At 35.3% G+C, this 13,241-nt stretch overlaps 1 protein-coding gene across 1 annotated transcript in view; it reads left to right on the plus strand.

Moving 5' to 3' along the window:
• The first annotated feature begins 1,534 nt into the window (after nt 1-1,534).
• Nucleotides 1,535-13,241, plus strand: part of LOC117323320 (mitochondrial import inner membrane translocase subunit TIM50-like) — a 31,857-nt gene continuing 20,150 nt past the window's right edge. Inside the window, exons 1-7 of the mRNA XM_033878460.1 lie at nt 1,535-1,959; nt 4,484-4,515; nt 4,799-4,820; nt 5,639-5,670; nt 6,079-6,198; nt 10,619-10,726; nt 12,371-12,469. Of these exons, the coding sequence (XP_033734351.1) occupies nt 1,545-1,959; nt 4,484-4,515; nt 4,799-4,820; nt 5,639-5,670; nt 6,079-6,198; nt 10,619-10,726; nt 12,371-12,469 (828 nt within the window). The 5' untranslated portion in view covers nt 1,535-1,544. The remainder of the gene's footprint in view (nt 1,960-4,483; nt 4,516-4,798; nt 4,821-5,638; nt 5,671-6,078; nt 6,199-10,618; nt 10,727-12,370; nt 12,470-13,241) is intronic.

Below are 13,241 nucleotides of genomic sequence, written 5' to 3' on the forward strand. Positions count from 1 at the left end.
AAATGTGATCTAATGATGTATAAACAAATGTTACAATCTTGGGTGGAAGAACAACAGGTGAAATAAAGAGGAAAACAATGAAATCCTTTGTCTTTTCCAAGAACAACGGGATTTGGTTCACCTGTAGTTTGAACCATTGATGGGAGAGGCAGTTCAAAAGTTTGAAAATATTTGAAATGTAACTAGAGTTTTTGAATAATTACTAAGCGATGCATTTCGACCTAACTTATTAGACTTTATCACAATGGCATGCAATTGTGTTTTCTTGAATGATAGTATTATTGCCCTTTAGTTCTTAACGAAGTAAATCTATTTTGTCCTTAAACATCCTTATTCTTGACTTAATTTGTTTTCAGGCTGCTGGTTATGAACCAGACTACTTGGCTTTTGTATGTAAGCGAGAAGCATTGATAATGCCAGTCTTTGACAGCAGTATAGCAAATCTGTCTCTACAAGTGGCATCAAAGGTATGCATATTTACAGATCTTCGATAGACATCTTGTAACACCTGGATATTGCAACTTCTGAAATCCCATATCAATCTCTTCTGAAGATGGTATACATAGCTGCTTTTTCAGCCCAACTTCCGTTTGTATGGTAGGTGACTACTCGCTGACAACAGAATTGTAGAGATGATGAAAAATAAGGAACATTACACATCGCTGCCAAATGCAAACGCCACCGTTTTTCATTCCCCTGGCTATTTGGATAGATGTTTGGACTATGCTACATGTAGGTCTGGAGCAAACCCTTCTCAGTGGACTATCTTTTCCTTCAGTAGTGTTCTCCGGTGTTTCATCAATGTATTTTACCCAGCAGTTAATGGCCATCTAGCCGGAGTTTCCTCTGGCCCTGACACCATGTCTACAACAGACATGGTGTCAGGGCCAGAGGAAACTCGGGCTAATGGCCATCATGACCCAATTCACAAGGACCTCACAACTAAAATTCAGCCTTTGTGCTCAGCACCACATGGACCATTGACAATCATGTAGACGAATTGTTTTGGTCTTCGTCATGCAAGTTATGGTCTGCAAATTATTTTGTTCATGGTATTCCAACTTCGCCCATTGCAAGTTTCCTAAATCCTCAGCTATTCAGTACAGGTTTGTACAGGTGGATTATCAGGGATTATCTAAATACTTTGAAAATCAAGATAAAATCAGACCATCTCATCCTCACAGCCACAGGAGCAGCCCTCAAGCAAGGTATTCTGTATTTCAAAAACAGAAATCACGGACGAACAACAATTCTGAGTCAATGAACAGTGTGTTAAAGATGCTTATAGTATATAGGTCTCTGTAATAATGGATATAATTAATGCAAAAGGCATTTTATTTCAAAGTTAATGAATAAAAAAAATATTTGTAATACATAATATACTACCAGAATATTTTATTTTCATATATTTATCTTATTTCATTTTATTGTAATTTTATCTCATCGCGATATATAATATGTAGAATGCTACTTTCGGTTTGATGTATAAATATCCGGTCCGGTTTCCTTGTCAGTTATTATACAAACACAAGATGGCAGCCTTCATGTGTTCTGGCATGCGTTCTATTTCGAAATCCAAATTTGCTGTCAGAAAGCTATTACAGCAATGCGTTACAGTGTCAAAATTGGAACCATGTATAGGACTATCTTTCTGCAATTTGACTGTTATGCAATCCACTCCGTTATGCCAAAATATGTCAACCGGTGTGCGGACAAGAAACATTAATCCTAGGACAGAACATTACATTGCATCAGATGTTAAATGTACATCAGTGCGGCAAAAATCTGACTCTGTTTTACACGAATCGTATACTGCACAGGAAGGTTCAGATCAGAAGGAAGAGAAGAAAGAAGAAAAAGAAAAAGAATGGTATCAATCTTCAACATTCAAGGGCATAGCTGCTGTTACTGCGACCTCTCTAACAGTTGGCAGTTTAGCATATCTTATGCATGTGCAAGGTGGGTATATAGCCTATGTTATCTGTATGTTATTTCCAGTAAGATCTATTAACCGTTAGCTTGTTAGTCATAAGTTTAAACCAGATATAGTTAGTTGTTTTGCATCTCTTCAAGAAAACATTTGATCCTCTCAGTATAGATCATTCTATGTGGGGCATTGGTCACTGGTCAGTTACTGACCTGCTCACAACCCGTAACAAAATTCTCATACTTCACTGACTGCAATAGTGACACTACCCCTATAAATAAACAATAAATTAAAACCATTTAAGCTGAGGACGCTTGGTGATGGTTTCGTTGCAGGTTGATCATGGTTGATTAAAGGCTTGCATATATGGCTTCCTATACTGCCTTTGATGTCAAGTGCATAAACGACCTCTACTTGACAGTAAAGACAGTTAACAGACACCGGAATATCTCGGTCAGAAAAAGTGAAAACAACACTGGCAATGTTATCAACCGAGTATCTAATGTGACAGATTAATTATATAATTATTGCATTTAAACATTGGCTTTAAATAATTAACATTTAAGGAAATAAATTCACAATAACGATCATTTAGACCGAAAGGCCTGGCTGCGGGTAGGTAAACATGCATGTCATTTCAATCACCATATCATCAGCATACCTAGTGTCAATTATTAATTAGCAGTGACTGATTTTGGCAGAAACTTTCACATTTTAAAAGACAAAAACATGTCCACCAATACTACTTTCTTCAAATAAATACTGTCATGTTAAAACTAAAAATTAAGTATCAGTCCCTACATACCAAGCACTGTATGTATACATCCCTGGTATAACTGCTAGTACAGCCATTTTTAGCTCACCTGGACCGAAGGTATGCCATATGGCGCGGCGTCCCTTATTCGTCAACATTTGCATTAAATTGCTACTAGCCATAACATACCAAGTAGATTTTAACCAAATTTGGTCAGAAATATTGTTAGGGGAAGGTGAACAGATTTTGCATAAATGGTGATTCTGAACCCCAAGGGGCCAGAGGGGCGGGTCAAATAGGGTAAATACAGGTAATTCCCTACCAGTCATAAAGATATGAATTTATTATATTTTTACCAGTGAAATATCAAAAATTATTCATTCTGTAAAAGTGATATTTTTCACTAGTGAAGAATACACTAGTGAAAAATATCACTTTTGCTGATTTGACCAATCAAATTAATGATTAGAAAATGCCAAAATAATTGACCAATCAGAAAGCCCGACATATATGTCAGCACCTGGACAGGGGAAACTACTTTTCTTGTTTACAAATTATCGCTGTATAGGCCTAGTTAGCATACGGGGTAGGTTTTTCGTTGATAAAAAATGTAATAAACAGAATATCTAACAGTGTCTTCAGTAAAACCAAATATATTTCACTCGTGTGGCTAATATTTTGATATTTTTCACTTGTGCTGCGCACTCGTGAAAAATATCAAAATATTAGCCCCACTCGTGAAATATATTTGGTATTACTGAAGACACTGTTTGATATCCTCTATGTATTTTAACCCAATTTAGTCAGAAACATCCTTGGGGGAAGAGGAACAGATTTAGCATAAATGGTGACTCTGATCATGACCTCCAAGGGGCCAGAGGGGCGGGGCTCAATAGGGGAAATAGATTTAATGCTTTTAAATCGCTATTTGGGGAAGTGGAATAGATTTTGCATAACTTCCAATGATTTACTTATGGTAAAATAAATATACCGTATTTGACCTAATAAGGGCGCAGGGCGCGGGTAATCGACAGTGGGGGCGCCCTTATTAAGATTAGTTATTCTGAAGTTTTATGAAACAGGCTATACCTTATAGCAGACTACCCAAGGTTGTGGAAACGGTAAAATATTCAGTCATAAAAATATTCCAGATGAAGATATCTATTCATTATCATATAATCTTTAGACCAGAGAACGTGTGTTCCACCATTTATGTTCAAATGGAACTCTTTTGTGTTCTATTTATAGAAACAGGTGATTTCCCAGATCATATTAGACATCGTTTTCTTTGACCTAATAATTGATTTACAATGTCTTTTACTAGCTTTCTGTTCTGAACAAAAGTTATTTATCAACAAGAATGAAGTCTTTACTTTATCTTCAAATAAAGATGGTAAGTTATTATTTGTATGTGTGTTTAGTTTTGGGTGCTCTTTGCACTGACATGTCATCTGTAGCCTGTAGGAATACACAAAATGTGGCGAAAACATGTGTTCCAGTTACTTAATTTGCTGAAGAAAATTGAACACATAAAGTAGCAAAATATTTCACATGAATTATTACTTTTGAACACCATTTTGACACTCAGTCAAAGATTTATTTCCTTGAAAAAAGGTAGGGGCGCCCTTATTAGGGCAGGCGCCCTTATTAGGTCAAATACGGTATTTAAGTAAATAACGCTAGATCTAGGTCATCTAATTATAAGGTAAATTGAAGCATAGGTTGATTTTTTTTCCCCTGAAACACTGCGATATCTAAGCTTATAATTATGGTTACTAAAGTTGGTTTATATTTGGTTACAGGTGAACCTATGAGAACTGAATCTGGTGAAATAGTAAGTACAATTTGTCATATATTTTAGTAACAGCTGATACAAGATAATATATAGCTGCTTTCACAATTACATGTAAATTCTACAGTTGTAAGTAAAAGCTGCGCATAAAGTATTCCCTGACAATAGATTTACTGGGATGCATGAAATAGACAGTTTTATTGATGAATCACAATTGATCATTAAAAATCTAGAAAGCAAATGTGTCAATTAAAATGCATGTGTTCCTCATGATATGATATCTATTCATTGATGGCTATATATAGTTTCCTTTCTTCTGTTGTAGATTGACGATGAGTTCACAGGCAGTAAGCATTACATTCTTTATTAGTTAAATTGAATTTTACATATATGTATAAATCTGCAAACTTTGAAATACCTCGGAGACATTTATAGAAATTATGACAAGTTTAAGTACTAGAGTGGTTATGCTTCCGAGTATTAGATCATATTAGATTTTTTCTAGAAATGCTAATTAGATGTATCAATTTTAGAAGATCTGTGTAAGATAAGAATCAAATACATCAGCATGTATTTAGAAAACACCCAGTAAATCAAATTCATCAGAGGTCTTCCAAAAGTCCTAGTAATACATGTACATGTATTTTAATAGTAAAAGTGGCCACAAATCCACTGGTACAGTCGATAGTGTGGTCATTGTTTACAAAGTAACCTGAAGTTTCATCAAAATTACCGTGAGGAAATTCCTGAACTAAGAATGTTCCATAGGGAAACATTATGGGGTTATTCTGTAATACTTTCTCGTCACATTTTCAATATATGTAGGAATGTAATTTTGTATACTTTGATAAATGTATTTGTAAATAGAAAAATATCAAAATTGTTCAATAAAAAATAAGTTACAATAGTGTGAATACAAGGTTTGGAAATTTAAAAATGCATAATGGATAAGGTTTTACTAGACAGTGAAATTTTCCAAACTTTAATACTGTAATTTCCACTTCAAAAATATATAACTGTAAATTTGGAGTCTGGCATGTTTTCTTCTCATTTTTTTGGCTCTGTTTGAAAAAAGATTACATTTTATTATAAAAAAAAATGGTTTTACTACGTACATTAAATGTTATTTGTTTTACAAGATATATAAGAAATTTTTGTCTTTCAGAATGGAATGGAAATTTTTCAAGAGCTATACAGGTAAGAGATTTTTGGCCCGAATGTTTGATCAAGCCATTTACAGTGAATCATTTTGAATATAATTATGAATTTAACCAGACTTGAAAATATTTTAGTTATTATTTTATGATAAATCAAACCAGCACTTTATAGATCAGCAGATTATTACCATTGAATGATCAACACTTTCATAAATTATGTTTTATCCATTCTGTACAGAGGTTTTCCAATAACTTGTAAAGTAAATCAAATTTGCGTGGGATTTTGAAAAAGTGTACTTATTCCAAGATGAAAATTGACAAAGTGAATATGTATGATACTTCTCTGTGACCATTACTGTTTTAATTTAGGTGAGACGGCAAGCAATAATACTGTTTCATTGTCCATAATTTCAGGACAAAGTAATGAACTGAGTTTTTCTTATTCCAGCGATATATAAATCCATCCAGAGAACAACTTTTACCTGAACCTCTACAGCCGCCATATTACCAGCCCCCATACACACTAGTCATGGAAATTACTGGCGTCCTTCTACATCCAGAATGGACAGTAAGTACCATGTGTCATGTTCTAGAAACAGGATACTGTAAAATTTGTTATTTCCACCGAGGTTTAATTTTATAATTTTAATAGGTCGACTATAAGAATGGTTATTTCTCAAATTTTCTTTTGCACTTGTTCCTTAAATACCTCATAAATCATGAAATAATACACGTAGAAGAAATTGTCAAAGAATGCACTCGTGTAATTCATTGAGAAACCCCTTCTGGTATTTTTAGCCCACCATCATCAGATGGTGGGCTATTCAAATCGCCCTGTGTCCGTGGTCCGTGGTCCGTCCGTCCCTCCGTCCGTAAACAATTCTTGTTATCGCTATTTCTCAGAAAGCACTGAAGGGATCTTTCTCAAATTTCATATATAGGTTCCCCTTGGTGCCTAGTTAGGCATATTGCATTTTGAGACCAATCGGAAAACAACATGGCCGACAGGCAGCCATCTTGGACTTTGACAATTGAAGTTTGTTATCGCTATTTCTCAGAAAGTACTGAAGGGATCTTTCTCAAATTTCATATGTAGGTTCCTCTTGGTGCCTTGTTATGCATATTGCATTTTGAGACCGATCGAAAAACAACATGGCCGACAGGTAGCCATCTTGGATTTTGACAATTGAAACTTGTTATCGCTATTTCTCAGAAACTAAGGAAGGGATCTTTCTGAAATTTCATATGTAGGTTTCCCTTGGTGCCTAGTTATGCATATTGCATTTTGAGACTAATCAGAAAACAACATGGCTGACAGGCAGCCATCTTGGATTTTGACAATTGAAGTTTGTTATCGCTCTTTCTCAGAAACTAATGAAGGGATCTTTCTGAAATTTCATATGTAGGTTCCCCTCGGTGCCTAGTTATGCATATTGCATTTTGAGACTAATTGGAAAACAATATGGCCAACAGGCAGCCATCTTAGATTTTGACAATTGAAACTTGTTATCGCTATTTCTCAGAAAGTACTGAAGGGATCTTTCTCAAATTTCATATATAGGTTCCCCTTGGTGCCTAGTTAGGCATATTGCATTTTGAGACCAATCGGAAAACAACATGGCCGACAGGCAGCCATCTTGGACTTTGACAATTGAAGTTTGTTATCGCTATTTCTCAGAAAGTGCTGAAGGGATCTTTCTCAAATTTCATATGTAGGTTCCTCTTGGTGCCTTGTTATGCATATTGCATTTTGAGACCGATCGAAAAACAACATGGCCGACAGGTAGCCATCTTGGATTTTGACAATTGAAACTTGTTATCACTATTTCTCAGAAACTAATGAAGGGATCTTTCTGAAATTTCATATGTAGGTTTCCCTTGGTGCCTAGTTATGCATATTGCATTTTGAGACTAATCGGAAAACAACATGGCTGACAGGCAGCCATCTTGGATTTTGACAATTGAAGTTTGTTATCGCTCTTTCTCAGAAACTAATGAAGGGATCTTTCTGAAATTTCATATGTAGGTTCCCCTCGGTGCCTAGTTATGCATATTGCATTTTGAGACTAATTGGAAAACAATATGGCCAACAGGCAGCCATCTTAGATTTTGACAATTGAAACTTGTTATCGCTATTTCTCAGAAAGTACTGAAGGGATCTTTCTCAAATTTCATATATAGGTTCCCCTTGGTGCCTAGTTAGGCATATTGCATTTTGAGACCAATCGGAAAACAACATGGCCGACAGGCAGCCATCTTGGACTTTGACAATTGAAGTTTGTTATCGCTATTTCTCAGAAAGTACTGAAGGGATCTTTCTCAAATTTCATATGTAGGTTCCTCTTGGTGCCTTGTTATGCATATTGCATTTTGAGACCGATCGAAAAACAACATGGCCGACAGGTAGCCATCTTGGATTTTGACAATTGAAACTTGTTATCGCTATTTCTCAGAAACTAATGAAGGGATCTTTCTGAAATTTCATATGTAGGTTTCCCTTGGTGCCTAGTTATGCATATTGCATTTTGAGACTAATCGGAAAACAACATGGCTGACAGGCAGCCATCTTGGATTTTGACAATTGAAGTTTGTTATCGCTCTTTCTCAGAAACTAATGAAGGGATCTTTCTGAAATTTCATATGTAGGTTCCCCTCGGTGCCTAGTTATGCATATTGCATTTTGAGACTAATTGGAAAACAATATGGCCAACAGGCAGCCATCTTAGATTTTGACAATTGAAACTTGTTATCGCTATTTCTAAGAAAGTACTGAAGGGATCTTTCTCCAATTTCATATGTAGGTTCCCCTTGGTGCCTAGTTATGCATATTGCATTTTGAGACCAATCGGAAAACAACATGGCCGACAGGCAGCCATTATCGCTAAATCTTATATATAGGTTCCCCTTGTTTGAAAAGTACTAGAGGGCTGTTTCTGAATTTACACAGATTAGTAAGACTAAGCATACTTGCCAACTTTTTAAAATTATCATGGGGGAGAAAGTGCGTGAGCGACATTTTTGACCAGAAAACACATTTCACGCGCGACACATTTAACAAACAAAAACTAAGGGGAGATAATTTGCTATTGGAAAATAAATTCCTTGCATGATCATGCACTTAAGCTTCCTTCCCTCACTGAAAAAAAGGGGGAAAAAATTTATTTCAAGCTTGGCCAATGATCTTTTTTATTCAAGTTTGGAAAGATAATTATATAAGCAACAAGTTACAAAAAAATAGCAACAAAATTACATCATTTTTAATTATTTCTGGAAATTATTTAACTCACTGTCCACTCTAAATAAAAGTATTTACTTAAATATTTTATGAAAATTATGTTGTTAGATAGATGTCAGTCAATTAAATGCAAATTATCACAATGATATCACTTTCTATCAAGCTTTCTCTCCAGCAGTAAACTTCAAAAGAAAATACCTTAAATGTCACAATAAATATCTAGAGTACAATATAATATCTGAATGAAATTTCAAATGTTTCCTTTGGATTACAACAAAGGCAATACCCGGTAATACAAAAAAAAAAAAAAAAAAAAAGGCTGTACTAGCAGTTAAGTCTCTGCTTATTGACACTAAGTATGCTGCTGATACGGTGATTGAAACGACGTTACCTACCGGCAATCAGGCCTTCGGTCTATATGGTCGTTATTGTGAATTTATTTCCTTGTGCTAATTATCTTAAGATCAGCCAATGTTTAAATGTAGTTAACATTTCAATAAGTAATCTGTCAAATTTGATACTCCGTTGATAACATTGCCAGTGTTGTTTTCATTTTTTCTGTCCGAGATATACTGTCAAGTAGAGGTCGTTTATGCGCTTGACATCAAAGGCAGTATACGAAGCCATTTACAAGCGTTTAATCAACCATGACTGATCTGCTACAAAACCATCACCACGCGTCCTCAGCTTAATTGGTTTTAATTAATTGTTTATTTATCGGGGTATTGTCACCCTTGCGGTCAGTGAAGTGTCAGAATTTCGTTACGGTCTGTGAGCAGGTCAGTTAACTGACCAATGCCCCACACATATGTCTTTCACCAGCCAGCAAGCGTTACCTGTCATAGGCCTAAGTGAATCTAACAAGATGAATAGGGGCTCCATACGGGGTTATCAAGACATATTCTCCAAAATCGGGAGAATACACTATGTTTTATCTATACGATCGGGAGACGGGGCAGGGAGTCTGGAATCGGGAAATTCCCGACTAAATCGGGAAAGTTGGCAAGTATGACTAAGAGGAAGGGAAAAGTAGAGAAAAGATCAATCTGACATGGAACCTATAAAGATCATTCAATGGTGGGCGCCAAGATCCCTCTGGGATCTCTTGTTTTACATTTAGAGTAAGATAAAAAAAAAAATGGTATATTTTAATACCTGATTTGTGATACATACTTTTTTCGATACACTTTCCAATTTTAATTTATTTAAATTTACCATTAGGTAATAGAAATTATTTAGGAGTAAATCTGCCATGAAATCATAAAAAGAAGAACTATTTATCTTAAGGGGGATGCTTTAATTGTGAAAACATGGAATGTTACACATAGTGATTACAGTAGATTTATAAGATATGAATTAACTGATCTAATTTCCACCAGATTATTGTGAATTTGGTGTCTGGTATGGTATAACGAACCCTTGGATAGGGAAAATGAGATTATTGGAACAAAGCTTATTTACATCTACACCAACTATACTTATTTTATAAGCATATACCAGATCCTGTTTTATCAAAGCTTCTTAACTAAAGTAAACTGAAAGTTTGGGGAATTTGGCTTGAATATGAAATAATTTCTACAGTTAAGAATGAGGCCCATCAACAGACCCGGGTCATTAAGCCCAAAAAAAGTCCTGATTAAATTTAAATTGCTGCAATATTAATGTTACATATTAATTAATTCTGATGAGAATAATTGGACTTTAGACATCAGGATGTCTCTTTTTAATTTGTAATATGTTCATTTGATTTCAGTATGAGACTGGATGGCGATTTAAAAAGAGACCGGGTGTCGATTATTTCTTCTCCAAAGTTTGTCCGCCCCTGTTTGAGGTTGTAATATTTACATCAGAAGGTGGAATGGTAAGTATTTGGCGATGGCCTTGATTCTAGTTATTGCGTGGGCTTTCTTTGGTCTTTTTGGGCCAAATATTCTGTCCTTTTCTATGGCCGAGTGGTTAAGGTATCCCGACACTTGATCACTAGCCCTCCACCTCTGGGTTGCGAGTTCGAAACCTACGTGGGGCATGCGCAGTTGCCAGGTACTGACTGTAGGCTGGTGGTTTTTCTCCGGGTACTCCGGCTTTCCTCCATCTCCAAAACCTGGCACGTCCTTAAATGACCCTGGCTGTTAATAGGACGTTAAACAAACCAAACCAAACCTTTTCAATTCTCAGTTTCGAATCTTAAAAATTTTTGAACAGTTCAAGGTATTTTTTCTCACCTCACAGTATGCCCACTGTCTTCTGGATCGGGCAGTTTCCGGTTTTCTGCGCTGTAATTAGTATAGCCCAAAACCATCATGGTGGTGGAAGTGCTTTCATGGAGTTACTGTTTAGAATTGAAATTTATTTAAATCACATATTTTGGAAACATTTTGGGTTCCATGTAACTGAAACAACTGGTGTTAAAGTTATTTTATTGATTATTTCATTTTGCGAAATAAATGTATCCTGATACGTATTGTATCATGACACAAGTATCGCAATACCTATCATATCGTAAGGGAAGCATACACAAGTATCTCGATACCTATCATATCGTAAGGGAAGCATACACAAGTATCGCAATACCTATCATATCGTAAGGGAAGCAGCAACAAGTAGTGTAGTTCATGGGATAGAGCAAGGACGTCTGTCTGTTTGTCTCTAACTGGAGGGTTTACTGGTAAATAAAGGGATAGAGCAAGGACGTCTGTCTGTTTGTCTCTCTATCTGGAGGGTTTACTGGTAAACAAAAGGAATGAGCCCAAACTTGTGTATGACGGTGGCGTTATTGAAAATGTCATTGATTTTGATTGAAGGTCATTTGTTTATCATTTGAAATATAAATTTCTTGTCCAGATGATTATTTAACAGCCCATATAAAAGTTAGAACATTTCAAATTTTAACCTTTGTCCACCAAATTTAGTCTACACCTCTGTAGTAAAATAATAATTTCATATAAAGATTTACCACATAAAAAGAAACATTATACAATCTTAAAAATGTATGTAAATTCAGATTCTGAATAAATATTTTATAAAATGTGTATCTGGTATAAGATGTTTATCTGGTATAAAATGTTTATCTGGTATAAAATGTTTATCTGGTATAAAATGTTTATCTAGTATAAAATGTTTATCTGGTATAAAATGTTTATCATGTTTATCTGGTATAAAATGTTTATCTAGTATAAAATGTTTATCTGGTATAAAATGTTTATCTGGTATAAAATGTTTATCTGGTATAAATTGTTTATCTGGTATAAGATGTTTATCTGGTATAAGATGTTTATCTAGTATAAATTGTTTATCTGGTATAAAATGTTTTTCTGGTATAAATTGTTTATCTGGTATAAAATGTTTATCTGGTATAAAATGTTTATCTGGTATAAATTGTTTATCTGGTATAAATTGTTTATCTGGTATAAGATGTTTATCTAGTATAAATTGTTTATCTGGTATAAAATGTTTATCTGGTATAAAATGTTTATCTGGTATATTCTATAATTTGTTGATTTTGTAGAACGCTGATCCACTTGTGAACAACTTAGATCCTCATGGAGCTGTCATGTATCGTCTATATCGGGACTCCACCAAATATGTCAATGGTCATCATGTCAAGGTGAGCTGGAGGTCATGTTGCACTAAAGTGACCTTTCAAACTGAAAGTTGTAAGGACAAATCCTATGTAGATGTTTCCTGATTAATAGATTTCAGCTTTTCCTCGTTGTGAATGACTTCTACTCTATATTGTATAGTAGTACACTCACAAGATGTCAACACTGTTGTGTTTTTTAGGCTCAACAATCGGCTATATACTACTATCTATTCCTATTCATATAACTTATGTATAACGGATATCACATACTTGCCAACTTTCCCGATTTAGTCGGGAATTTCCCGATTCCAGACTCCCTGCCCCGTCTCCCGATCGTATAGATAAAACATAGTGTATTCTCCCGATTTTGGAGAATATGTCTTGATAACCCCGTATGGAGCCCCTATTCATCTTGTTAGATTCACTAAGGCCTATGACAGGTAACGCTTGCTGGCTGGTGAAAGACATATGTGTGGGGCATTGGTCAGTTAACTGACCTGCTCACAGACCGTAACGAAATTCTGACACTTCACTGACTGCATGGGTGACAATACCCCGATAAATAAACAATTAATTAAAACTAATCAAGCTGAGGACGCGTGGTGATGGTTTTGTAGCAGGTCAGTCATGGTTGATTGAACGCTTGTAAATGGCTTCGTATACTGCCTTTGATGTCAAGCGCATAAACGACCTCTACTTGACAGTATATCTCGGACAGAAAAAGTGAAAACAACACTGGCAATGTTATCAACGGAGTATCAAATTTGACAGATTACTTATTGAAATGTTATCTACA

The sequence above is a fragment of the Pecten maximus genome, chromosome 3 (assembly GCF_902652985.1).
Source record: "Pecten maximus chromosome 3, xPecMax1.1, whole genome shotgun sequence".
Taxonomy (NCBI): domain Eukaryota; kingdom Metazoa; phylum Mollusca; class Bivalvia; order Pectinida; family Pectinidae; genus Pecten; species Pecten maximus.